The sequence below is a fragment of the Euleptes europaea genome, chromosome 19 (genome assembly GCF_029931775.1).
Source record: "Euleptes europaea isolate rEulEur1 chromosome 19, rEulEur1.hap1, whole genome shotgun sequence".
Classification (NCBI taxonomy): domain Eukaryota; kingdom Metazoa; phylum Chordata; class Lepidosauria; order Squamata; family Sphaerodactylidae; genus Euleptes; species Euleptes europaea.
The window spans coordinates 29,822,984-29,848,761 of NC_079330.1; the positions used below are offsets into that span (position 1 = coordinate 29,822,984).

General features: G+C 44.7%; 1 protein-coding gene across 1 annotated transcript; it reads right to left on the reverse strand.

Annotated features, from left to right (window-relative positions):
- Positions 1-1,141: 1,141 nt before the first annotated feature.
- On the reverse strand, positions 1,142-21,770 carry RNFT1 (ring finger protein, transmembrane 1). Its single transcript, XM_056865225.1, has 9 exons — positions 21,675-21,770; positions 16,444-16,868; positions 14,312-14,388; positions 10,720-10,820; positions 9,482-9,635; positions 7,003-7,161; positions 5,341-5,406; positions 2,757-2,858; positions 1,142-1,291 (listed from the first exon to the last, which is right to left on the reverse strand). Exons 1-9 carry the CDS (start codon positions 21,698-21,700, stop codon positions 1,157-1,159), a joined length of 1,245 nt encoding a protein of 414 aa, XP_056721203.1. The 5' UTR covers positions 21,701-21,770; the 3' UTR covers positions 1,142-1,156.
- Positions 21,771-25,778: the final 4,008 nt, after the last annotated feature.

Here is a 25,778-nt window from a genome sequence, read left to right on the forward strand (position 1 = left end):
GATCCCTTTCAACTCTGATTCTACTTGCTGGTTTGCCTTGTCAATTCTCACAGGAGCTCCTTGCGGAAGCCAAAGCTTCAGAGCTGGAGCACATGCTCTGAAAGCAAAAAGGCCCCAACTCCCATCCCTGGCCCCTTCATTTTAAAAGAGCCACAGGTAAAAAGGGTTGTGGAAGACCTTTGCTTGCCTCACGAGCAACAGCCAGGTCAAGTGGATGGATATAGGCAGGATGGGGCCATGACCGTCTGAGTTCATTATCAGGCAGTTTTGTAGGTTCAACTTGTCAGGTTCTTTTATCAGTTTGGTTTTGAGCTGTTGAGTGTTGAGAGAGAATTTGAAAATGGGACCAGCTCGCGCAAAACACTCCTCATGCATGAAGCTGCGGAGATGCAATTCTGGTGCCACCAGAGCACATGTGATTGTGCTGATGCCTTAAACGTCGTTCTCTACATACATGCTTGGCAGCAACACCTTGTGAATTTGTCATGCCTGACAGGCACGTTTACCAGTCACACAACAGATATGATGAAGCTTCCTATGGTGGAAAATGAATAACATACACAAAGGGTAAGAGGAGGTGTTCCGTAGAGTCAAAACTACATTTATTCTTGGACACTTTCAGGGGTATTACAACTTTTCAAAACAGTATCACCATTAGATATATTTCCCCTTTTATATTCTGCTCCTTGTCAAAATACAGAATTGAATAGTTTATTTTTTTGTAAAAATAGGTTTCAGGGAACAAATATCCACGTTTACATAATTGAAGTGACTTGGCAGTAAAAGCAGAACTGGGATAAGAAGTACGTGAATAGGAAGCGCCTTTGAATCCTGCAAAGTGCTGCTGAATCCCATTAAAATGGGCATGGATGCAATTCTTACTTGGGGTGTCCTGCTGCTCTTTGGAAGCCAGCCAGCCAGCTCTTGTGTGTAAAACTCTGACTTTAGTCAGGTTGCTGCAGGACATGCATTGTCGAAGTCTTGATGTACACAAATCAAGTAGTGGAAGATCTGAAAAGTGTCAGTTACGAAAAAGCAATTTGGGTTCTGGCTGCAGTTCACAAGCACAGCGCCGAATGCTCCCTACACACACACCTTCAACAGGCAAGCCCAGGTTTCGAGTGAGTTATGTTGCGTAGCAAGGAGCAGCAAGCTTTTAATACACCTGTAACTGCACAGAAGTTGCCCCGTCTTTCCACTTGTTAATGTGATCCGAGATGACTGTTCTACACAGCGGGCAGCTTTTCTCTCTATTGAACCACAGAGCTATGCATTCTTCGCAGAATATGTGCTGCAAAAACAAAACAAAAACCAAGGACCAATTAGATTATTAGAGCATAGAGAACTTGAGTTTGAACAGGTGTTGCTTAGTTGATCGAACTGGCACATAACCATCGTTTTTCAAACTTCCCCGTTTCAGCCTTCCCTTTCCATGTTGTTCAGCCCACAGTGTGAAACTTGTGTTGGATGTGACAACCGTTCCAGATAAGCATTAAAGCAAAGGAGGGGTGTGTGTTTGGGAGCCCTCCTAGCAGGGCTTGGATGCCTCTAGCAGGTGCCAAGACTCTTTCTTCTACATATGGAGATAAGAAGCTGATTGTCAGAACTGGAAAGGAAGCAGGAAGCAAAGACTAGGCAGACAAGCAATGTTTCTTTTCCCTTCTTCCAATCCAGAATCTTTCAGCAGGTAGAATAAGCGACAGAGCTTCCAATAACTCTTATTGACTGTTCCCAAGGGATATGGTATGGTATCCAGGGTGCAATTCTCCCCCACCCCACACACACACCATGATTTAGCCCTAGAAGGAAACATCATCCCGGATGGGGGAAAAGACTGTCTAGTTGTAAGGACTGCCCAACTGGTCTTGCTGAAGCTAAGCAGGTCTGAGAACTGGTCAGTGCCTGGCCAAGAGACCTCCCCGGAACCCTAAATAAGCCGCCTAGATTTCCATGAGATGGGATACAAATGCAATCAAAATAGTAATGCATTTGCATGGGCTGAACCTGCAAAGAAACTGGGAGTGAAACCCTCCCCAGAATACACACTGAACATAGGAAGCTGCCTTATACTGAATCAGACCCTTGGTCCCTCAATGTCAATATTGTCCACTCAGACTGGCAGCAGCTCTCCAGGATCTCATCCTTGAAACTGGAACCTTCTGTGTGTAAAACAGATGCGCTGCTCTATGTCTACTAAGAGAAGAAATAGTCATGGTAAGCCTAACCTTCCCATTTCAGCAACATAACCAGTGTCTGCATACACAACATGTTTAAGGCATTTGCAGCATTAAAGTAAAGGACCCCTGTGCAAGCACCAGGTCGTTCCTGACCCATGGGGTGACATCACATCCCGATGTTTACTAGGCAGACTTTGTTTACAGGGTGGTTTGCCAGTGCCTTCCCCAGTCATCTTCCCTTTACCCCCAGCAAGCTGGGTGCTCATTTTACCGACCTCGGAAAGATGGAAGGCTGAGTCAACCACCTGAAACCAACTTTTGTCAGGATCGAACTCAGGTCGTGAGCAGAGCTTGGACTGCAGTACTGCAGCTTACCACTCTGCGCCACAGGGCTCATATTTGCAGCATTAGAGACAAAAAAATGGTAATCACATTTGCAGGGATTGTGAGTCTGCCCCCTGAAACAGCAAGAATACTCAATTTCTATTTCCACCCCAGCCTTTTAGTCCTGCTGTCCTATGGGTGACTCCCCAGTTCTGGAGTCCATTTCTGATCTGGCAGAAGATTACTGAGCGCTACCTGGCAGACGAGAAGAACAGGCTTCTGGAACTCGGCTTGGCAGATAGCGCAGATGTCATCCACGTCAGCACACTGCCTCTTGCTGGCAGCCACACCGTAGCTCTGCAAAATGGCAGAAGGGAGAAGAGAGGCGGGTGCCATAAAAAATACTCCATGGGACGTAGAGAAGGATGAAAAGAAATCAGTATTGGCACAGCTTAGGTTGGAAGGATGTTGCTCCTTTCCTCTTGGCTTCTCAGGCCTCTTTAAAGACAGCACAGCAAGTTTCCAGTACAGCTTCCCAAACTCTTGACAAGCCAAAGATGAAAGAAGGAGCTCTATTCAGCGGCTCTTTCTTTCACAGAATCATAGAGTTGGAAGGGACCGCCAACCCCCTGCACAATACAAGATATTCACAATTACCTCCCCCCCCCCCCCGACTCCATGCCCAGAAGATGGGGGGAAAACACCCTCCAGGATCCCTGGCCAATCTGGCCTGGAGGAAAAATTACTTCCTGACCTTAAAGTGGCAATCAGCAATACCCTGGGCATGCAAGAAAGGGCCACAAGAGTCAAACACTGATGGAAACCTTCCTGCCCTCCCTCTCATGATCTGCTTAAGGTCATAGAATCAGCATTGCTGACAGATGGCCATCTAGCCTCTGCTTAAAAACCTCCAGGGAAGGAGAGTCCACCACCTCCCGAAAAAGCCTGTTCCACTGTGGAACTACTCTGTTAGAAAGTTCTTCCTAATGTCTAAAAGGAAACTCTTTTGATTTAATTTCAACCCGTTGGTTCTGGTCTGACCTTCTGGGGCAACAGAAAACAACTCGGCACCATCCTCTCTATGACAGTCCTTCAAGTACTTGAAGATGGTTATCATATCACCTCTCAGTCGTCTCCTCTCCAGGCTAAACATACCTAGCTCCTTCAACCTTTCCTCATAGCACTTGGTCTCCAGATCCCTCACCATCTTTGTTGTCTTCCTCTGGACACGTTCCAGCTTGTCTACATCCTTCTTAAATTGTGGTGCCCAAAACTGAACACAATACTCTAGGTGAGATCTAACCAGAGCAGAGTAAAGCGATACCATCACTTCGCAAGATCTGGACACTATACTTCTGTTGATACAGCCCAAGATTGCATTTGCCTTTTTAGCTACCGCATCACACTGCTAACTCATGTTCAGTGTTTGGTGTACTAAGACCCCAAGATCCTTTTCGCACACACTTCTGCTAAGTCTCCCCCATCCTATAAATATGCATTTGATTTTTCCTACCTAAATGCAGAACTTTACATTTGTCTCTGTTGAAATGCATTTTATTAGTTTTAGCCCAATTCTCCAACCTGTCAAGAACATCCTGTATCCGGGCTCTGTCTTCTACTGTATTTGCTACCCCTCCCAATTTAGTATTGCCTGCAAATTTAATAAGCATCCCCTCTAATCCTTCCTCCAAATCATTTATAAAGATGTTGAACAACACAGGGCCCAGGTCAGCTCCCTAAGGCACTCCACTAGTCACTCCTCTCCAAGTAGAAAATCTTTAATCTTGAGCTGCTTGCAAAAACTGGATTTTAGAAACACTACGATAAGAGCATGTAGAGCATGTTTACCTTTATGCCTAGGTTTAATGCTTCCCCAATCTCTTCCGACATACTTTGACTTTTGAATAGTCCCACGCTACAGACGATTATTTATGTTGGCTGGATTGAATGCCATTTCATCAGGGAAGCTATTGGGTTGTTTAAATAAGGTGCTGTATTCTGAGCAAGAGTGTCAGTGTAGTTCTGGTCAAATTGACTCCCTTCAACATTCTCTATTCAGCTGAGACCTGCTCAGTGAGTCATGAGATAGATGGATAAAACTTTTTATCTGGGACCCTACGTATGAATTGGATAATCTGAGGTTTCTTTTAGCAGGGGTGGATTTTACTATTACATTGGCAGTTGCCAAGTTTTTCCCCCAGTCGACTAAGATTAAAAATTATTAATTTTCTATTGTTTATCCATATACATATAAATATATTGTTTCCTTTCTTTTAGTCTTAGTGTGACACTGTTCTGAGTCGAATTGGCTGTATGAGCAGTATCATTAAAGTAAAGAAGGAGCTCTCCAGGGATGGTGTGGTGGGGCAGGAGAGCCACTGTGGTGTAGTGGATAGAGTGGTGGACTCTAGGACCTTGGGTTGCCTGGGTTCAAATCCCCACTTCTACCATGGAAGCTCACTGAGTGACCTTGGGCCCATCACAAGCTCTCAGCCTGGCCTACCACACAGGATTGTTGAGAGAATGGTGGAACAGATAATGATGTTCTAAAGCCAGTGTGAGACCCCACTGTGGGGAGAAAAGCAGGCTATAAATAAATGCCAATGTATGAAGAAGTGGCGGGCCTCAGGTAGCGCCCCTTGCTGAGCCATAGTAGACTCCTCCTCTTAGTCCCCACCCTCCCATACCTACACCAGCTGCTCTCAGAAAAAGCTGCTTTGCATAACTGAGATTATTTTCTGAAGCTGCACGTTCATGCTAAATGGGTGGCATTTTCCATCTTGTGAATCTTCCCTCCCCCCCCCCCCCCCCGGGTTCTAGTCTGTTATCTCATACTCACCGGTTGGGAATAAAATACTCTCAGAACCCGTCTGAAGTGCTTCAGGTGTGCAAAAAAGCTCAAAAGCTGAAAAGGAAGGAGGAAACAATCACCCTTTGTTTCTCTTTTCATGCAAAAAAAATTTTTTTGAACCTTGCCTTCTTTCTAATTAAAGGGGCAATTTTACTGATGAAATATCTAAAAGCATATAAATGTCTTAAAGTGTATATTAATTTCCTGTTCAATGTGGTCTGCTGGAACAGACACTGAAGTTACATGGGGGATTGTTGGGGGTGTGTGTGGAGTGAATCTAGCCATTTGAATCTTGCTCGATCTCACCCGGTCCTTCTCCTTACCACATCCCGTATCCCACAAGGCTTTTGTTCAGGTAGGCCCCATAATCCTCAGGATATCTTTTTTCAGTGGTCAAAGGATACCACACCTCCCTTTTTCACCAACAGAAAAGCTGATCGGATGCAACCCATTGCATCGAGAGAGTCAAAGCCTGCTTGTAAATACATAACTCTGTCGCTCCTGAGCTGCTTCTCCCTCGCAGGGCTTCAAGTTCAAGCCCTTGGTTTGTAACAGAACTGCGGGAGTTGAAGTGCCAGGCTGAGCAACAGTGGAGGAACGCTTGGGCCTAATTCAGCTGAACACAGAGTCCACTTGAAAGCCTCCTCTGTGGTGAGGACGGCAGTGAAGGAGGAATACTTCTCTGCAGCCGTTGAGTCTGAACAGTGTTGTTCAGTGTTGCTTCTTAGGGCAAGAAGAGGCTTGTCGCATCTTGATGGAACCCCTAATGTCTAACTGTGTCCAGCTTGCTAAGCATTTTGCAGATAAAATTGCTCACTTAAGGACATAAGGACACAAGAAAAGCCCTGTTGGATCAGACCAAGGCCCATTAAGCCCCGCAGTCTGTTCACACAGTGGCCAACCAGGGGCCTCTAGGAAGCCCACAAACAAGACGACTGCAGCAGCAGCATCCTGCCTGTGTTCCACAGCACCTAATATAATAGGCATACTCCTCTGATACTGGAGAGAAGATGCATGAACACAAGAAAAGCCCTGCTGGATCAGACCAAGGCCCATCAAGTCCAGCAGTCTGTTCACACAGTGGCCAACCAGTTGCCTCCAGGAAGCCCACAAATAAAACAACTGCAGCCTGTGTTCCAAAGCACCTAATATAAAAGGCATTCTTCTCTGATACTGGAGAGAATAGGTATGCACCATGATTAGTATTCATTTTGACCAGTAGCCATGGATAGCCCTCTCCTCCATGAACATGTCCACTCCTCTGAAAGCCTTCCAAGTTGGCAGCCATCACCACAACCCTGATCTAAGCCTTCCAAAGGAGGATGAAAACATCCCAGTTTTGGAAGTCATCTGACCTAAGGGACAGGGCACGGTTTTATGTTATTCCAGTTACCATAGTTGATTTTCATTTTGTTTTACTGATGTTATGGATTATTATGGTGTTTCTACCTTGAGCATAGGGCTAGGTTGGGAAGATGGTTTCCAAAAATACTTCAAAAATAATTGTTTTTGTAGGCAGAAAAACAAAGAGTATGGAAAACAATGCAGTGGGGTCGGTTTTAATGTGCTGGGCTTGTAAGCGAAACAGATCCTATTTGGTGGAGAAATTCAGCAGAAGAGAATTTCATGAACTTAGTGCAAAGGGTTTACCTTCAGGATAAGATAGAGCAGACCCAGCAAGATTCCAAGACTCCAGCCGAGTGTACTTTCCTGCTCCCTCAAGCCTACAAGATACCGGAACCAGATGGGTATAGGGACGATTTTACGGTAATACTGGCAGATTTCTTCCAAAAGCATGTACCAATAACCCTACAGAGGGGGGAAAATTCTCCTGGTTATATGCTGAATCCTGTAGATGTTTTCTAGATGTTGAATTCCTCAACTACATAAGCCAGCTCCCTTTCTTGAGCGATCTGCTCTGTGTGTATTTTCAGTTATCGGCCATGAATTAATTTGATTCCCAACGACAATCCCTTCAGTCTTTGTATTGACTTCCTGCCTCCAAAATTAGGGGAGGGGTGTTGAACCCCTCCAAAACAGTTAATCATATGTTTTGTGTCCTTTTGCAATTATTCTCAGTTGATCTCCCCTCCATTGCTGCTTCAGTTTCATTTTTCCCCTTTCACTGAAATTGGAGCGACATCATCCAATCCAGGATGAAGCAGGCAGGATGACGTTATAACACTATTTAGCCAGTCAGATTTGGTTATGTGCTGTCATCACACAAGATAAACAAAACCTATTTTGAGTGAGGGCAATGCTTTACTACACTGGTCACACGGGTAAAATTGGGCAATCAGAAATCTTCAGTGACGGCCAAAACCCCCAAAAGTCACTGAAGTGAGTGATACCCTTTGGCAAAATTTTCACAAAATAGTTTTGGCTGAGTATCCCCACCCCAAAGATCCTTTTAGAGATAGGAAGACACAGAAAAAAATGGGGTGAGGGAGTTTCCAACAGAAGTATTGGAATTTTTCGGGAACAATGAAAAATACTCCATTTTTTTTCTTTTGGAATAAGTGAAATGCTTTATTCACTCTAAACATGAAGCATAAAAACTTCATGTAACACAATCTACATCATTAGACAATAATTCCTCTGTATACTACTGACATAGACAGCATTATTTTCAAGGATATCTTTACTGTTTAAATAGGATTAATTTGTGCACAAAATAATATGTGATGATCATACACTATTGAAGCATTCAATGTTTCCAAAGGCCCTTAACATGTCCGGCTGTCCTCAACTAGGGCCAGAACTTTTTCGGCCCTGACTCCAGCCTGGTGGAACACTCTTCCTAGTGAGATTAAGGCCCTGCGGGACTTCAAGGAGTTCTGCAGGGCCTGCAAAACAGAGCTGTTCTGCCAGGCCTATAGTTGAGGGCAGCTATGGTTTTCTATCAATACTGGCCTCCCTACCCGCCCCCCTCTACTGATACCAACTGATTATTCTAACTAAAGGTGGGGGCCCCTGACTGCTTCCAGGCCTGCGGCGGGTTATTACTCCCTAATAAATGTGTGCCATCTACTTATTAATTGGTGTGTTGGCAAAATCTTAATGCCAAATGTTAATTGTTTTATTTATATTGTATTTTATATTGTTTTAATGTATCGAGTATTGCTGTTAGCTGCCCTGAGCCCGGCCTTGGCCAGGGACTGGGGGCAGGTTAAAAATCTAAATAAATAATAAATCTAAATAAATAAATAAGACTCACATTAGCATTATATCCAAATATGTTGCTAATCCTACTGTCTCTTTCCAAACAGTATATGTTCACTGCAAAATTAATTTTTTCTACCTCTCAGAAGGCAAAGATACAAGTACTAAGCTACAGCAGCCGGCAGTCTCTCTCTGTCTCCTTCTCTCCCTCTCTCTCATATTGGGTATATTCATATTTTTGCTTCGAGAAAACTAACAGTGCCCCTTGTCTTCAGTAGCCTTGAGGCATTTATACATTTAAATTTCGTAAATATGACAAATATTACAATCTAATGTTAACTATGTTATATTATTTATTACTTTTATTTATAACATTTTTATACTGCCTTTCCTCCCAATTAGGGTCCACAGTTAACATATAAAATTCAATTAAACACAAACAAACAACACTAGAAGGAGGGGCAATAACCATTGTTGGAGGGGTATACCAGACAAAACAAAAGTCTTCACCTGCTGGCGAAAGACAGTGATAGAGAGAGACGGACGGATCTCCCTGGGGAGGGAGTTCCAAAGTTTTGGTGCCACGACAGAGAAGGCCCTTTATTGGGTTGCCCCTGTCTAGCCTCAGATGGCAGGGGCAACCGAAGCAGGGCTTCTGAAGATGACCAGAGTGATCAGGGAGGTTTGTATGGGAAAAGGCATTTATAAACAATGCATTTAGTGTTAAAGCAGTAGAATAAATTTAGAGTCAATAAGAAAGTAAGTACTGTGTAGATTTCAATTTTTTCCAAAGTTTCCTGGAAATTTTACATCTCTGGTCCCTGGCTGAGGAATTGCCATTGTTAGGGTCTTCTCTGTTCCACTGCACAAACTGCCATGTGCTTTAGCATCCCTGCTTTCAAATATGCATATTAGTGTGTTAACACCTGGATACGTATGACTGGTATTAAAAGATTCATCATCTTACCTTGGCCTTAAACGACATTATTAAAAAAGGCAACAAGAGAATGATGCATTTGAAGCTCATGAAGAGGAACTTCAGGATGAAGTCTGTGATTCCCACAATCCAAAGCACCTCCCAAAAGTTTGTGAAATCCACAGTTGGACTCAAAAGAATCAAGCTTTAAAGACGAAAAAGGCACCAGAAGTTAAAGGGATGATTTTCTGTGCTAAACATTTGAGAACCATTTCACTTCAAGTACATTTTCATTTTAAGCAGACTACGAACAGCAGAAGATGGATTATTACTCTCTCCATCAGCAGGTACTGGGAAGACATCTTTTGGTAGGCACTAAAACCTCCTGATTTATAAAGCCCTCTGCTGTATTCTCAGCATGGAATCCTGTTTTCCATACATTTATTCATTTGTCAAAAAGGGCAAGAGTCCAGTAGCACCTTAAAGACTAACAAAAATATATTTTCTGGTAGGGTATGAGCTTTCGTGAGCCACAGCTCACTTCTTCAGTATCTGAAGAAGTGAGCTGTGGCTCACGAAAGCTCATACCCTACCAGAAAATATATTTTTTGTTAGTCTTTAAGGTGCTACTGGACTCTTGCCCTTTTTGACTACTGCAAACAGACTAACACGTCTACCCACTGTGAAATTATTCATTTGTCATCTTGACTTCTACCAGGATTGCTAGATACTTGTAGGGGATCTCAGAGCCCTCTCCCCCATAAGGGGTCCCTCACCAGGATTGCCATTAACCTGAATACTCTTTACAGAATGCACAGGTAAAGAAACAGCTCTGTCAGCTAGCACTTAAAGGTCTAACCACCCGATGTGCTTCAAGGCAACTCTTAAGAGAGAAATACATTTGGCAAAGAATGGTGGACTGCTGTCAAAAATGGTTGAGTTTATGGAACCAAGGGGGCAGTGGCCCGAAAAGTTTGGGAACCACTGGTTTACACAGATGAATGCACTCCATTAGCTTCTCAAACCACTCCTCCTCCTTTGGGATTATATTCGTCTTCCAATTTTGAGGAAGTATTAACCTTGCCGATGTTACAGCATTAAGCACAAACTTGTGAACTTCTTTAGACATAATTTATAACCATCTTCATGTCAAAACATGAGCAGGCTTTCTCCCTTTTTTTTAACTAGCCACCACCGTAAAATAAAAGATTTTGTTTGTTTTGAGAGGGCAGAGAGAAGGAAAGTAATGATGAACAACTCACACTGCAGATAAACAAGTAGTGAATTACCTGTAATGAAGAGACTGGTCATAGAAGGTATAATACAGAAGGGCGGACGATCCTGTTAGGAACAAGAGTAACCCAGCACAGTGCAGTCTAGAACACCTTTCCTGAAAGGTAAGAGATTTAAAAGGCATTACTTAACAGCCTGCTAGTTTCCCATTTACAAAGATGAGACCCCAGATTACTGATGTGGTGTTAATTCTCCAGAACAGATTCACTTAAAATTCTGCAGTCTTCAAAGGCTACATGAAACTCTTTGCCCGCTACATGTAATTAGTCAGACTCAGAAGTGGGTTTTTTATTCTTTATCTGCAATAAGAAGGTAAGACAGGGGTTGCATTGAAAAGTTACAGAAATCTATGTAGGACTGCCTCTCCCTGCCTAGTCCTTGTGCAGCTGGGTTTTTCTTCCCAGCAGGGCTTCATGTCAGTAGCCCCTTTGCCTAAAGCACCTGGGCTGTCTCATGCCCACTCCCCCACATGTCCAGTAGCATCCCAGAAGAGGTCAGGGATGCATCTGTCCCTCCTGGCTATAAGACAGAATTATTCTGCAGAATTTTGGGGAGCAGCCTGAACCTGGGCAAAAGGGGAAATAACCTGCTGGTGGGGCATCAGGTGTTTTTCAATTGGTTTTTAATTACTTTTTTAATTTCTGTTTTAATATTTTATTATCAATTGTTTACATTGTTACCCACATTGGGTCCTGAAATGCTTGGGAGAAAGGCAGGTATATACATATTTTAAATTAATTCATTGTTTGTTACCCATTCTTCGCCATTAGGGGAACTAAAAGGTAGACTTCAAGGGATTCCCTTCTCAAGTTGATTTTGCAATTGTAACTCAGGGGACCTAGATACCATTTGGCACTTTTTCATCGTTTGTAAGAAATACTAAATGGCCCGCGAGAAATGGACCCATAGGCATATTCAAAAATGGATCCCTGATAAAGCAGGAGTTTGTAGGTAAGCGGCTGTGTCCTTGGTGGCTGCAAAATTCTTGTCTATGGCATTAAACGGTATTATCTTAAAAAAAATTAACTTGTATTCTCATATAGTTAAAATGAGAAATTTGAAATGAAATGTTATATATAATTTTAGTTATTTAGTTGTTAATTTGTATACTATTTTTTTCCTTTTGCTTGTGACCTGTTGGTCTTTGAGCAGTAAATAAAATGAAATGAAAAAATGTTTGTTGCCCCAAAAATATAATCCAGTTACAATCTTTTTTAAAAAACTTAATGGGCAACTGGTCCTCTGAAGTAGAGACAAGTTCTGTACTTTAATATCCAATCATTCTCCTAGATTTTGTAAGTGAAATGTCAATACGGGGAATGGGGTGTAAATGCTTTCCCTGAGCATATCTGTAACTGTGAAACCCATTCTTCTATTTAGCCCCATTTTTATTATGCAGCTGATCGCTCCTGGACTGGGATCCTTGTCTGGAGAACAGAGAATATTCAGCCAATCTTGATCTAAATGACAAATTGAACAACTTCACTCATTGTTGTGGAAAACAATCTCTTCTACTTCAACGTTCCCAAATCTCTGTAATGTTTATTATTTAAAATATTTATATGTTGCCATATCTCCTTAGATTCAAGGCAGCTAACAAAGCAACAATGAGTTGCAGAGGAATAAAAACAACATTAGAGTCCATTAACAGCCCTGACCTGGATGGCCCAGGCTAGACTGATCTCGTCAGATCTCAGAAGCTAAGCAGGGTCAGCCCTGGTTAATATTTGGATGGGAGACCACCAAGGAATACCAGGGTTGCTATGCAGAGGAAGGCACTGGCAAACCACCTCTGTTAGTCTCTTGCCATGAAAACCTCCCAAAAAGGGGTCGCCATAAGTCGGCTGCGACTTGACGGCACTTCACACACACAGAGTCCATTAACAGGATAAAACAGCACAGGTCAAAGCTTCCCATAACAATTTTATGAGACATTTGTGTACATAATTTAGATGCTTTCCCTCAGGTTGTGGTTTTTAAAGCTATCAAAACAATGGCAATAAAAAAAGTTTAATTGCAGCAAAATAAAGTCGTAAGTAACATATAAATGGTAGGAAGGAAAAGATGAAATAAGCTACTTGTTTAACTAAAAAATCTAAAAAGGTCATAACTAAACAGGGTAAAAAGGTCTTGAAGGTTCGATCAAACTGGAGATCGTCACCTCAGCCATTTATGCAGGGCGGTTTCCCTGTGGTCACCCCTGCCGACTGCTTCGGGGCTTCCTTTTGATTGTGCCTGCCTTTCCTGACCATCAGAGGTTGCCTCGCTCTCCCTGTGAATTTCCGCGCATTTTGCCCACGCTTTCCAGATGCTGTTTTAGCCAGAATCCGAAAAACATGGGCAAAACGCATGGGAACACGTGGAAAGCATGAGGCAACCTCTGACGGTCGGGAAAAGCAGGCATAATCAAAAGGAAGCCCTGAAGCAGTCGGCGGGGGTGACCACGGGGAAACAGCCCTGCATAAGTGGCCCACATCCCAAAATATACCATGGAAAAAAGTGCAGAAAAGGACAACCAAAATAATTAAGGAGTTGAACATCTTCCCGACAAGAAAAAGCTGGGTAGGGGGGTGTCAGCTTTCCGGTTGCTGCCAAGTAACTTGTGCCTTCCCCTAGCAGACCCAGGAAAAGATCACAAAAAAAGATCTGTTTCATTTTGTAAGATTTGTGTCTGCGCTGCCTAATGGCTGGTACCCTTCCTAGTCCATATTCTGTTTCTAGGACAGAACAAAAGTTGGTACCATGTCGAGAGAGGGGTGGGGAGCAGCTCAGGATATTTTTCATTACTTGGGCGTAGCTCTCATTACAGGAACAGGTTGGCAACCTCGGGGCTATGGAGCTCATAGTTGTTCAGTTCAGAAAAAAAGTGACTAAGAGAAGACATAGAAATGTATACGATTAAGAATATTGTGGACAGAGCGCCCATCTTTTCTCTCTTTGGGGGCTTAAAGCAACCACAGCAACCACAGCAGGGCAGTAGCACCTTAGGGACAGACATGATTTTTGGGGTAAAAACGTTTGAGAGTCAAACATACTGGAATAGGTAGGGCAGTGGATTTTCAAATGGAGAAAATGGCACAAGGGGAATAATTACGCCCCCACCCCACTCACACACACACAATTAGTTTGGCCTTCATCTGAGGGAACACCAAGAGTTTCTCGGCCAGAAGCCTCATTTGAAACTGTTACTAACACAAAAGGTGAAGTGTGCTCTTTGCTGTCATTCTACGCTGGCTGGCACAGGTCTCTCCCCCACCCCCAGCAGTTTTGTACCCACTATGTGAATCCTGGCTTTCTAGATAAACATGAGTCTTAAATTACAGAAGTTTGCCTGCATTTCATTTCTCACATTATTTCAAAATGTTTCTTTACAAAGCCTCCAGTCAGTATTTCAAAAGTTAACATTTTTTTTGTTTGGGCAAAGATGCATTCAAACGCGGGGTGGCGGGGAGGAGGAGAATCTATATGTCTGCTCTTATGAAGAAAATGAACATAGAGCTCCCCTTTCCTCTCAAGAACTTATCAATTTCATGGGGAAAGTAAAACTTAACAAAAACTTATAACCTCTTTGGAAATGTCAATACTTACTCTTAGGAAAACCTGATTTACAATGCTTTTGTTTGCATACATAAAAGTTGTTAGCAGCCCAATTCCCAGAGAAATGCCTATTAGGAGAAAAGGGTCAATTACAAAGCAAAAAAAGAAAAGAAACGAAAAACAAAGAACAAAAACATGCATCAAACTGAATTATTTAAAAATGTGGCAAAATCAAAATTAAAGGACATTACATGCAATAATACTCATAAGGTGTATTACAGACAGCAAAACAAAAATGACAAGCCACTATATGCATGAGGTAGTAGTGTGCTGCGTGACTGTGACCACACTCTATCCTCATCATCTGATTACCAAGAATTCCTATTTAATACTAAATATAAATAATAAAGAGCATGTTTCTAGACCTCATCATTCAAGAGAGGTTTAAACTTGCAAACATAGTAACTGCTGAAGGCTGAGATTTGAGGGATTCCAGGGCTGCAATCTTAAGAACACATGCCTGGAAGTAAGCTCCACTGAATAAAATGGGACTTACTCCTGAGTAGCCTTCCTCAGGATTGCTCCCTAGGAGCAATAACCTTTGCATAGTTCTTTAATCCGCATAATGTGGGCAACGTGTTACCTTTTCCATTTTATTAGCTTCCAGCCATATGCCTTAACCACTTGTGGTGAATAAAAATTGCCTCAAGGTGACCAACCAGGAAAAAACGGTAAACCAGAAGAGAGTTGGCTTGCTTCTTTCTCTCTTTCGGATTCAGTACCATCAATGACTATCATCGGTGCAGTGAATACCAAACTAGCAATTCTTGTGGGCCAGTAACTTCTGCAGACTTACAAGGCTGATTTGTACTTTTGAATCATTTTATTTCTTAACATTTTTTAGGTAGAAAGCAAAGAAATTATGTCTGCAGTGAGTCTGGAGAATTTTGCTTTTCTGGTTGCGTGGCTTTGGTCTGCCTTAATCGAAGGGTCCCTTTTTATATGCCAACAAAGGAACAAAAAGGAGGGGAAAGTCAAATTAAACATATGTTAGCATTTCCTCAGTGGAGGAATATAATAAAAACAGAATTAAAGGAAAATAAATTTGACTTTCTTAGGAGAAGGCAATTGAGAATCAAAAACGAGATGCTTTTGCATGCTCCGTCTTTTCAAAATTCGAGGAGCACCAGTTCTGTTCTCTGCTCAGTTCTGGATCTCACAGCTCGAAAAGAACAGCAGAAGATGGAAACTGTTCAGAGGGGAATTATGAGGATAAAGCCAAATCGTATGAAGAAACATGTTTGTTTAGCTCAGGAAACATTATAAGAAGGCATTTGTTACTGAGCTTCAATTTCAAACTGTTTGAAAAGGGGGGGGGATTTGTCCCTCCCGTGAAAGATAGGAAGTAACGTGTTAAAATGGGGCTGCATATAAGGCAGAGTGGTAAGCTGCAGTACTGCAGTCAAAAGCTCTGCTCACAACCTAAGTTGTATCCTGACGGAAGTCGGTTTCAGGTAGCCGCCTCAAGGTTGATTTAGCTTTCCATCCTTCTGAGACTGGTAAAATGAGTACCCAGCTTGCTAGGGGTAAAGTGTAGATGACTAGAGAAGGCAATGGCAAACCACCCCGTAAACATAGCCTGCCTAGTAAACATTGGGATGTGACGTCACCCCATGGTTCAGTAAAGACCCGGTGCTTGCACAGGGTACTACCTTGACTTTATCTTTATATGACACAATTACAAAGGTATGTGCGTACTGGAGTCAAAATTAAACATTTTGAAAATTGCAGCTTCTTAAAAAAAAACAAATTCCTAGCCTTCATGATTGCGAAGGTAAATTTGAAAGTGGGTGGGTAATGCCTGTGGAAATCTCAGAAGCCTGAGGGGTGGCTCAGTAAGATTTCCAGCAGTCGGGAGATGGCACTACCATTAGTTTGCACAACACCTTCCAGTCCCCAAGACGATAGAACCAAACCACACAAAACAGGTTTAAAAAAATGCAAACTGTATGATGCTCATCTGCTCTATACAGAACCCAGAAGTTTTTTTTTTTTTTAAATAATCCTTATTCCCTGGCCTAGGAGGAACAGAACTGAAGCCAGCTTGACCTGTTGCTTCCCTTTCAACCTTTATCCTAAGAGAGGGATACTTTTCCGAAGAGCCATGGTTTTTTGTACTGTACCAATGACGTGCTGCAAGAGGAGCTTGACAGACAGGATCAAGATGTACGGCAAACTCTTGTGTAGCCACTGGAGGAGATATCTGAGCTCCGAGAGAGAGCTGCCACTTTGTTCCTCCGAATCTCCGCTGCCATCTTCAGGCCCCCTCGCTTCGCCATGAGAGTGAGCCTGGGAGCGACTATGGGTCCCTGAGCGCAGGTGCTGCCTGGAGCCAGAATTTTCTCCAACCTCCACCGTAGCAGAGTTTAGCTGGATGTGAACGTCCCCTCCCCGCTGGCACGATCCTTCTCCCAGCGGTCTTCCTGCGTGGGCACACTGGGGGGCATCGCTGTCTCCTGGGGCATTGTGGCGGTTGTTAGGGTGGGCTTGCATGGTGCCAGGTGGATTGTGGGATGCTCCAAATGCCTGGCTTTTGGCGTGATGCTTCCTAAAAGAACAGAGACAGATTTAAGACATAGCACTACAGTGAGGGTGTGAGCTTACTATCCTAACGTTTTGTGAGTGTAATGTAGGCTGGGTAAAGTGTTGTGCTTTGTGAAGTCCCTATGTTGTTCTTAGATGCTGAGGGTGCCCAACTGTCGGTCCTGCTCAGGAGAAAGATCTAAGGGTGCTTCTTACATCGAAGCTGATTATTGAGCTATTCTTCTGACTAAGTACTATCATCAACCCTGCTTAGCAGAAGCTCTCACGGTCTCAAATGAGGTATTTCCAATCTTCCAGAGATTCTTCACTGCAGATGAAAACTGCTGGAGGAAGAACAGGGACCTCCCCTGACATATTTTTGCCGAGTCTCCCCTCAAATGTAGAAACTGTTTCCAAATTCATACCTGTTCCCTGAGCTGGTCATGGATCATTTGGGAACCTGAACAGACAGAGGCTTGTGTATGCAAAATCTGCACAGATGTCTTAAATTAATCCATCGCTGCAGGGTTCAGTCCTTCAAAGATTTAGGAAACAGATTTTAGTTAAAATAACACTTATTCATCAAAGTGTACACACAGAGGACTTGGTGGTGGAAAGTGCCACCACATCACAGCTGACTTATGCTGGCAGGGGTGGGGAACCTTTTTTCTGCCAAGGGCCATTTGGATATTTATAACATCATTTGCGGGCCATACAAAATTATCAACTTAAAAATTAGCTGACCAAGCCCCAAGCAGGCAGCTGCCCCAGATGACCACCCCTGCGCAGGCAAGCGTTCAGGCATCCAACCAGTGGCGCATTCGCCCACCCAGTGGCGCAGGCTGGTCTGTTGCACCAGCCCGACGCAGCCATCTAGCCGCACGCCGGAGTTGCTCCTGCTCCGCATGATCGGGGCCGGATTCTACAGCCGGCTCCTGTTACCTCTGCCTGCAGGGATGAAATGAGGACACACTTGCTAAGAACCCCCCCCCCCCACATTCTGGCCATGCCCCCTTTAACCCCTCCATTGTCGCCACTTCCGCCCCCAGCTCTCTTGTAGTACAGAGGGAATACGTTTCTCCATGGCCCGGGGGTGAGGGGAAGGTTAACAGTTTCTTGGGCGGTCCTAGCAGCTCCATAGCTAACGACTCTTCTGCAAGGGGGGGGAAAGGTTCCTTTTCTTGGCAAAACAAACTCACATCCGCCTTGAATAGAGGCTATTCCTGACCACGGGAGGGGGCGGATCACCAGTCTTAGATCCTTCTGAGCTAGAGATCTGCCAGGACCCATAAAGGGCCAGACCAAATGATTTTGTGGGCCTTAAATGGCCCTCGGGCCTGACATTCCTCACCCCTGCCTTAGAGTTTTCAAGGCAAGAGAAGTTCGGAGGTGGTTTCCCAATGCCTGCCTCTGCATGGGCTGAGAGAGTTCCGAGAGAACTGTGTCTGGCCCAAGGTCACCCAGCAGGCTTTGTGTGGAGGAGTGGTGAATCAAATCCAGTTCTCCATATTAGAGTCTGCTGCTCTTAACCACTACACCATGCTGGCCTAATATTAAAGTTCCCAGAATGAGCACAGCAAGTGTTTACTATTAAAATCATGCCAGAAGGTACACCAGAGTTGCCAGGTCACAAGTGTGGTATTAAGAACAATCTTTTAACTCTCTCATACAGGTACTCATGAAGAACCCTCCTGTTACCTCTGAATCATAACCATTACTTTGGAAACTAAATGCTGGAAACTGACCAACTCTAAACCTTACAATCCTAGTTAAATAACATGTAGTGGGTTGGACCAAGGAAGAACTTCTGCTTGTGTGGGGGTTTTTGTGCAAGCAGAGACGCAAGAAAAATACTGCAGGAGCTGCTTGTACTGCCTGTGTGCTTGCTTGCATTTCCACTTGCCCAATATCTTGAACAAGCAGAACTGCACTAAGTCTTAAACATTTTCACTTGTCAATCGCTGGCTCCAATCCCCTATCCTATATCTTATTCCAGTTTAAATAGGGGCCCTCTGGTTTTATAAACAGAAGTCCCTGAGCAAACAGAGTCTGGTTGAAGGGGAAGGAAGGGTAGGGTTGCACACTGTCAGTAGACTGCTGCCATTGGTGGTGGTTTTTTGCTGTTTTTCAGTCTGATTCCTAGACAGGATTCTATCAAATACTTCAGCAGTCTGAATTTTAAATACAGGAAAGTTCTGGAGGCAGGAATTGGTTCCAGCTTTGGCTCTGAGGAAGCTCGCAGTGGGTGCAAAAGTCTCAGGTATTAGCAGTGCAATCCTAAGAACATCTAAGACCCATTGAGTAGGATTCTGAGTAGACCTTTTAGGATTGGTCTCTATGTGTGTGTGTTAAGTGCTGTCGCTTCCGACTCATGGCGACCCTATGAATCAATGTCCTCCAAAACGTCCTATCTTTAACAGCCTTGCTCAGGTCTTGGAAACTGAGGGCCATGGCTTCCTTTATAGAGTCAATCCATTTCACATTGGGTCTTCCTCTTTTCCTGCTGCCTTCAACTTTTCCTTTGTTCTCTGTGCCACATACCTATTAGGATTCTTCATTAAGACATTTGGCGAGTTCATCTCTAATTGAAATGAAGCCTCCCATAGAAGAAGAGTTGGTTTTTATATGCCGACTTTCTCTACCACTTAAGAATCAAACTGGCTTACAATGACCTTACCTTCCCCTCCCCACAACAGACACCCTGTGAGATAGGTGGGGCTGAGAGAGCGCTAAGAGAACTGTGACTAGCCCAAGGTCACCCAGTTGGCTTCATGTGTAGGAGTGGGAAACAAATCCAGTTCACCAGATTAGCGTCCCACTCGTGGAGGAGTGGGGAATCAAACTTGGTTTTCCAGATCAGAGTCCACTGCTCCAAACCACCGCTCTTAACCACTGCACCACACTGGTGTAGTGTATGCATGCCGGTATTTTGTTTGCTTTTAGAACTATAACCTGCAGCTCATAAAGTCAGCTCCTGTAACTGCAAGCACTGACCCAGAATCTATTTTCAATGAACATCTGAAGCTGCCATATGCCAAGTCTGACTGCTGGTCCAACTACACCAACTGACAGTGACTCTCCAAGGTATCAGGCAGACCCCAGCATCTAGTACCCAAGACACTTTTAATCAGGGATGCCAGGGGCTCTACCTGGGATGCAATTTGCAGGCCAAGCAAATGGTCTAGCACTAAACTATGGCCTCTCCCAAATATAATACCTGGAAAGGAATGGTCAGAGCTGCCTTAAACAGGGACATTGAGCCACCCAGTACTGCCTCCAGGGTCTCAGGAAAAAGGACTTCCCCACTTCTGCTACCCAAGATTGTTTTAGCTGGAAATGCCAAGGATTGAACTAGGGATCTTCTGCCCTGCTACTAAGGTTGTCCAGTGCTAGAGGTTCAGTGCTACATAGCCACCCTATGTGGCTATGTAGAATATTACAGCAACGTGCCTCTGAGCATATTGCAGAGTGCATTTCCTTCACCAGTGAGCAGCCTAGTACTCTACCACCCCAAATTCTACCACCTTTTTGTCCAAGTTAAGGGGCTGTAAATTCCAAGGAGGCATACTCTCCCACATTAACACATCAAGGACTGCCCTGATCATCCCTGGCGGCCTAGCTGAATGCCATCCGCCTGGAGTCCGAGAACCATTGCGATAAATGTCAGTCCCAAAGTCTACGGAGCAGCCCTAGCAATGAGAGATGCCTCCAAGGAAGTGCAGAGAGCACTTAAGCCTGTACTAAGCCAGGACCTTCCATGGCTTGCTCAGGTGGGGCGGTAGGATTGCCAACTCCAGGTTGGGAAACTCCTGGAGATTTACCTCATTGAATACCCTCCAAAGCAGCCATTTCCTCCCGGGGAACTGCTTTCCGTAAGTCTGGAGTTCAGCTGTAATGCCAGGAGAGCTCTAGGGACGGTTGCCAACTCCAGGTTTGGAAACCCCCGGAGATTTGTGGATGGAGCCTGAGAGAGGGGTTTCAGGAGAGGAGGGACCTTAATAGGGTTTAATGCCATTCAGTAGTAGAAAAGGGCAAGAGTCCAGTAGCACCTTAAAGACTAACAAGAATATTTTCTGGTAGGGTAGGAGCTTTCATGAGCTGCGGCTCACGAAGGCTCATACCCTACCAGAAAATATTCTTGTTAGTCTTTAAGGTACTACTGGACTCTTGTGAGCTGTGGCTCCCGAAAGCTCCTACCCTACCAGAAAATATTCTTGTTAGTCTTGAAGGTGCTACTGGACTCTTGCCCTTTTCTACTACTGGTATCTGAAGAAGTGAGCTATGGCTCACGAAAGCTCCTACCCTGCCAGAAAACATTCTTGTTCGTCTTTAAGGTGCTGCTGGACTCTTGCCCTTTTCTACTCCTGCAGACAGACTAACCCTGCTACCCACTGTGAATTAATGCCATTCAGTCCACCTTCCAAAGCTGCCCTTTTCTCCGGGAGAACTGGCATGCACTTTAAATAAATAAGACAGAAATAGCCCGGAGACCAGTTGTCCTTCCAGGAGATCCCCAGCCCGCACCTGGGGGTTGGCAACCTTCTCTGGCCCCGGCTGGCGACCTTCCCAGGCAGCCTGAGCCCCGGCCCCTCTCCTGGCCGCCGGAAGGCGGGGGAGCGAAGCCACCTGCCTTCGCTTCTCTTCCCGCCGTCGCCCTTGGCTCAGCCCCGGCACCTCTTCGGGAAGCCCAGGCCTCCGAAGCAAGCCACCGGCACCTCTGAGCGGGTGCAGAGTGCCTCTGTCGCGGCCAGGCCCCACCCCGAGGCTGGCGCGCAGTGGACGCGACGGGGCGAAGGGAGCCGGGCGCCCAACCCTCTTTCGGCCTGCCTACCTCTCATAGCGCGGCCGTGGCTTCATGGCGGGCCGCGGCCTACCGCCACCTCCATCCCCGGCTGTGGGTAGACAAACAGGCTCCGGAAGAGGCCGGGCGGGCGGGCCAGCGCCGACTTCCGGCCTGGCGGAGGAAGAGGCGTGGCTGGGCCGAGGGAGGCGAGCGGGCCTCGAGCGGTCGGGCGCCATGGCAACGGGAGGCGAGGCCGAGGGAGGCGAGCAGGTCTCGAGCGGTCGGGCGCCATGGCAACGGGAGGCGGGGCCGAGGGAGGCGAGCAGGCCTCGAGCGGTCGGGCGCCATGGCAACGGGAGGCGGGGCCGAGGGAGGAGAGCAGGCCTCGAGCGGTCGGGCGCCATGGCAACGGGAGGCGGGGCCGAGGGAGGAGAGCAGGCCTCGAGCGGTCGGGCGCCATGGCAACGGGAGGCGGGGCCCAGACGCCGAGGACCAAGGCGGCCGGCTGCTCGTCCGCACGGGCTGGTGTTTGAAAACGAGTATCGTTACTCTTCTTGTTTTAGTTCAATTTTGTTGTTTACATGTATTACTTTGTCTAATAGAACATGTTTTCTTCTTCTTCTTCTTCTTCTTCTTCATAATAATAATAATAATAATATAATAATATAATAATAATAATAATAATAATAATAATAATAATAATAATAGGGTTAAGTGCCGTCAAGTCTTTTCTGACTCATGGCAACCCTGGGGGGTTACATTATGTATTCTGTTACCGCACTAGGTATTCCCAGCGATGTATTAAGAGTTTGGAAATGTTATAAAAAACATCACTTTAAAAGGGTTTTTGGATACAATGGCTGTTACCGCACTAGGTATTCCCAGCGATGTATCAAGAGTTTGGAAATGTTATAAAAAACATCACTTTAAAAGGGTTTTTGGATACCATGGCTGTTACCGCACTAGGTATTCCCAGCGATGTATCAATAGTTTGGAAATGTTATAAAAAACATCACTTTAAAAGGGTTTTTGGGTGCCACGGCTAAAAAATGGTTGGAAGACGTCTTCACAGCTAAAGGGGCCAAACAAAGTGCAAACGGTGTTTTTTATAACGTTTTCAAACTCTTAATACATCGGTGGGAATGCTTAGTGCGGTAACAGCCCCAGCGATGTATTAAGAGTTTGAAAATGTTATAAAAAACATCGCTTTAAAAGGGTTTTTGGATACCATGGCTGTTACCGCACTAGGTATTCCCAGCGATGTATTAAGCTAAAGGGGCCAAACAAAGTGCGAACAGTATTTTTTATAACATTTTAGACTCTTAATACATCGCTGGGAATACATAATGCAATAACCCCCCCTATGATATTATTATAGTTAGTAGGATTATATTGTTTCAACTCCCCCCCCCTGATTTTTTTGCATAGGTTTTAAAATTTAATTATTAACTTGCTCTTGTTTTGTTTCCAAATTCTTTTTAAAAAAAATTATTGTGGGTTGTTGCTTTCTTTTTATTTTTATGGTCGGTTTATTACAGTGTGGGTTGTTTTTATTTTAATACGAATACATTAAAAGATCGACATTGGTTTAGTTTAAATTGCGATAATATATTTTCATTCTTGCTGCATTTTTACAGCACAACAACTTTGTAAGGTAGGCTGCCTGAGAGAATGAGGGAACTTTTGCCCAAGTAGTAGAGGTTTGAATCTGGGTTTCCATCCCTGTTGTTGCTACAACACCACATTGAATTACCATATAATAGTTTTGTTGTCATTTGTATCATCCTAATTCTTTGTTATAATGTCACGAAAATAAAATGTTAGGCAACTATAATTCAGCAGAAGGTAATGGCAGCCTTAATAGTTGCAGATTACAGCCCTGGCTAGGGTTGCCTCCATGTGGTGGTTGGAGATCTCCTGGGATTACAACTGATCTCCAGGCGATGGAGATCACCTGGAGAAAATGGCATCTTTGGAGGGTGGACTCTGTGGCATTGTACCCTACTGAGGTTCCTCACCTCCTCAACCTCCTCAGGCTCACCCCCCCCCCAAATCTCCAGGTATTTCCCAACCCAGAGCTGGCAATACTAGCCCTGTTACATTTTATTTGTTCATTGCACTTTGCTACTCAATTAGGATAGAGTTAGGTAAATTCACTAGGATAGAACCCCCCTTTCACCTAATGCTTGGGGTTGTGTTTGCAGTAACTTGTAGCTCTGTCCCTTCATCTGTGTGGGATCTTTTCTCTTAGGTGTCCCATAGCAAAGAGGTTTTGATGAGAAACTTGACGAAGGATTGCTGTATCCATCTTATGTAAGAAGGTTGCATGAAATGGAAGAGCAAGCTGGAGAAAAACTGGAATGCCCCCAAACAGGATTATATAACAACGATCAGGATCTTGGTGCCGCTTGGTTAAATTTCTGCTTACAGGAGACGTTACTACCAGGAAAGCCATGGCATAAGGTACTGAAGCAAGGCCTAGCTGTAAAGTATGTCTTCATTTTACTTTCCACGTCATAATGCATGGGTAGGCAACTTTTTTGGCTCATGACCCCCCCCCCCAACAACAACAACAACATTACCAGATGGTGGTATGCTGACAAACCAAATGGTGGACAGACAAGGGTTGTTTTGGCCAGACAGACTTGTAGTCCTCATAGCGCTGTAACATCTCAGAGAATTGACTCTGCTGGTGGCTGTGCAGCGTGGGAACTGATGATGGGCCTAAACCGTGCTTGGTGCCTTCTCCTTTGCTGCTGTCCCCGGCAGTAATGCCAGTGCCTTGGTTGCTTGGGCCGAGAGCTTCTCTTTTAAATGCAGACCCGTGTTCTGTCTAGTCCAGCATCCCCTTGCACAGTGGTGAACGAATCCCTTAAATATCTTTGAGGGCCCTCTTTTGCATTTTCTCCAGCTCTGCAGTCTGCAGGGGTTTTTTTGCAGTTCAGTGACTACAACTGTACACAATATTTCAAATATGGCTGCACCAAACAAGAGTATTACAATATCATTTGTTCAATTTTGAGTCCCTTCCCTAATGTTTCCAAGCCTAGAGTTTGCTTTTTCTCCCACCATTGCTGTACACCAAGTTGACACTTTCTCAGGGCTTTCTCCAGAATCCCATGATCACTTTCCTTCTTGGGCATTGCCAGTTCAGACCCTATCATCATATATTTTAAGTCAGGAGTTTTTATTCCAGCGTATGTCATCTTGTAGTTACTTACACAAAACTTCACTTGGCATGTTTTTGCCTGTTCACCCAATTTGAAGACATGCTCTTAGTGCTCGTCACAGTTTGCTCTCGTTTTCACCATCTTGAGCAACTTGGTGACCTCTACAAACTGGGCCACTGGATTGCTCATCCCCAATTCCAGATCAGAGAGCCAGCGTGGTGCAGTGGTTAAGAGTGGCGGACTGTAATCTGGACAACCGGGTTCAATTCCCCACTCCTCCACATGAAGCCTGCTGGGTGTCCTTGGGCCAGTCACAGTTCTCTCTGAACTCTCTCAGCCCACACGGAGGCAGGCAATGGCAAACCACCACCAAAAGTCTCTTGCCTTGAAAACCCTACTGGGGTCGCCATAAAGTCAGCTGTGCCTTGATGGCAAAATCTCACCCACACAACCACACTTCCAGATCATTTATGAACCAATAGCTCCAATCCCAGTACTAATTTTTGTAAGACTCTACAGCATGAGTATCAAACATAAGGCCCAAGGTCCGGATCAGGCCCCTTGAGGGCTCTTATCCGGCCCGTGAGACAGCCCCCCCGATCTGGGTTGCAAGCCCGCTGCAGGCTCGCCAGCCGAGGCAGCCACCTCTCCCCCACTCCCAATCTGGGTTGGCGAGTCCACTGTGGGCTCACCAGCCGAGGCAGCCACTGTCCCCAGTCTCAAGGTGTCAATGGTCAAAGACTGTTAAATAAAAGAAAATACTGTAAGAGTATTATTGTTTTAAGCATTTTTGTATTTTAAAACAAAAAATAATATCATTAATTGGCTTTGCCCGGGCCTTCTATAAAGTGTATCTCTGGTACCTGGCTTTAAATGTTATGGTACACGTGGCCCGGCCAAGTGACATTTATGTCATATCCGGCCCTCGTCACAAAGGAGTTCGACACCCCTGCCCTGCAGCTTACTTAACTCCTTTGTGAGA

Bases quoted from the DNA above. Each gene is read 5' to 3' on its own strand.
- RNFT1 (XM_056865225.1), bottom strand. From the start codon at position 21,700: ATGAAGCCACGGCCGCGCTATGAGAG. The intron at 16,869-21,674 runs GTAGGCAGGCCG...CTGTTCTTTTAG, and splicing joins CCACGGCCGCGCTATGAGAG to GAAGCATCACGCCAAAAGCC. The intron at 7,162-9,481 runs GTAAGATGATGA...CCCCCTCTGTAG, and splicing joins TAATGTCGTTTAAGGCCAAG to GGTTATTGGTACATGCTTTT.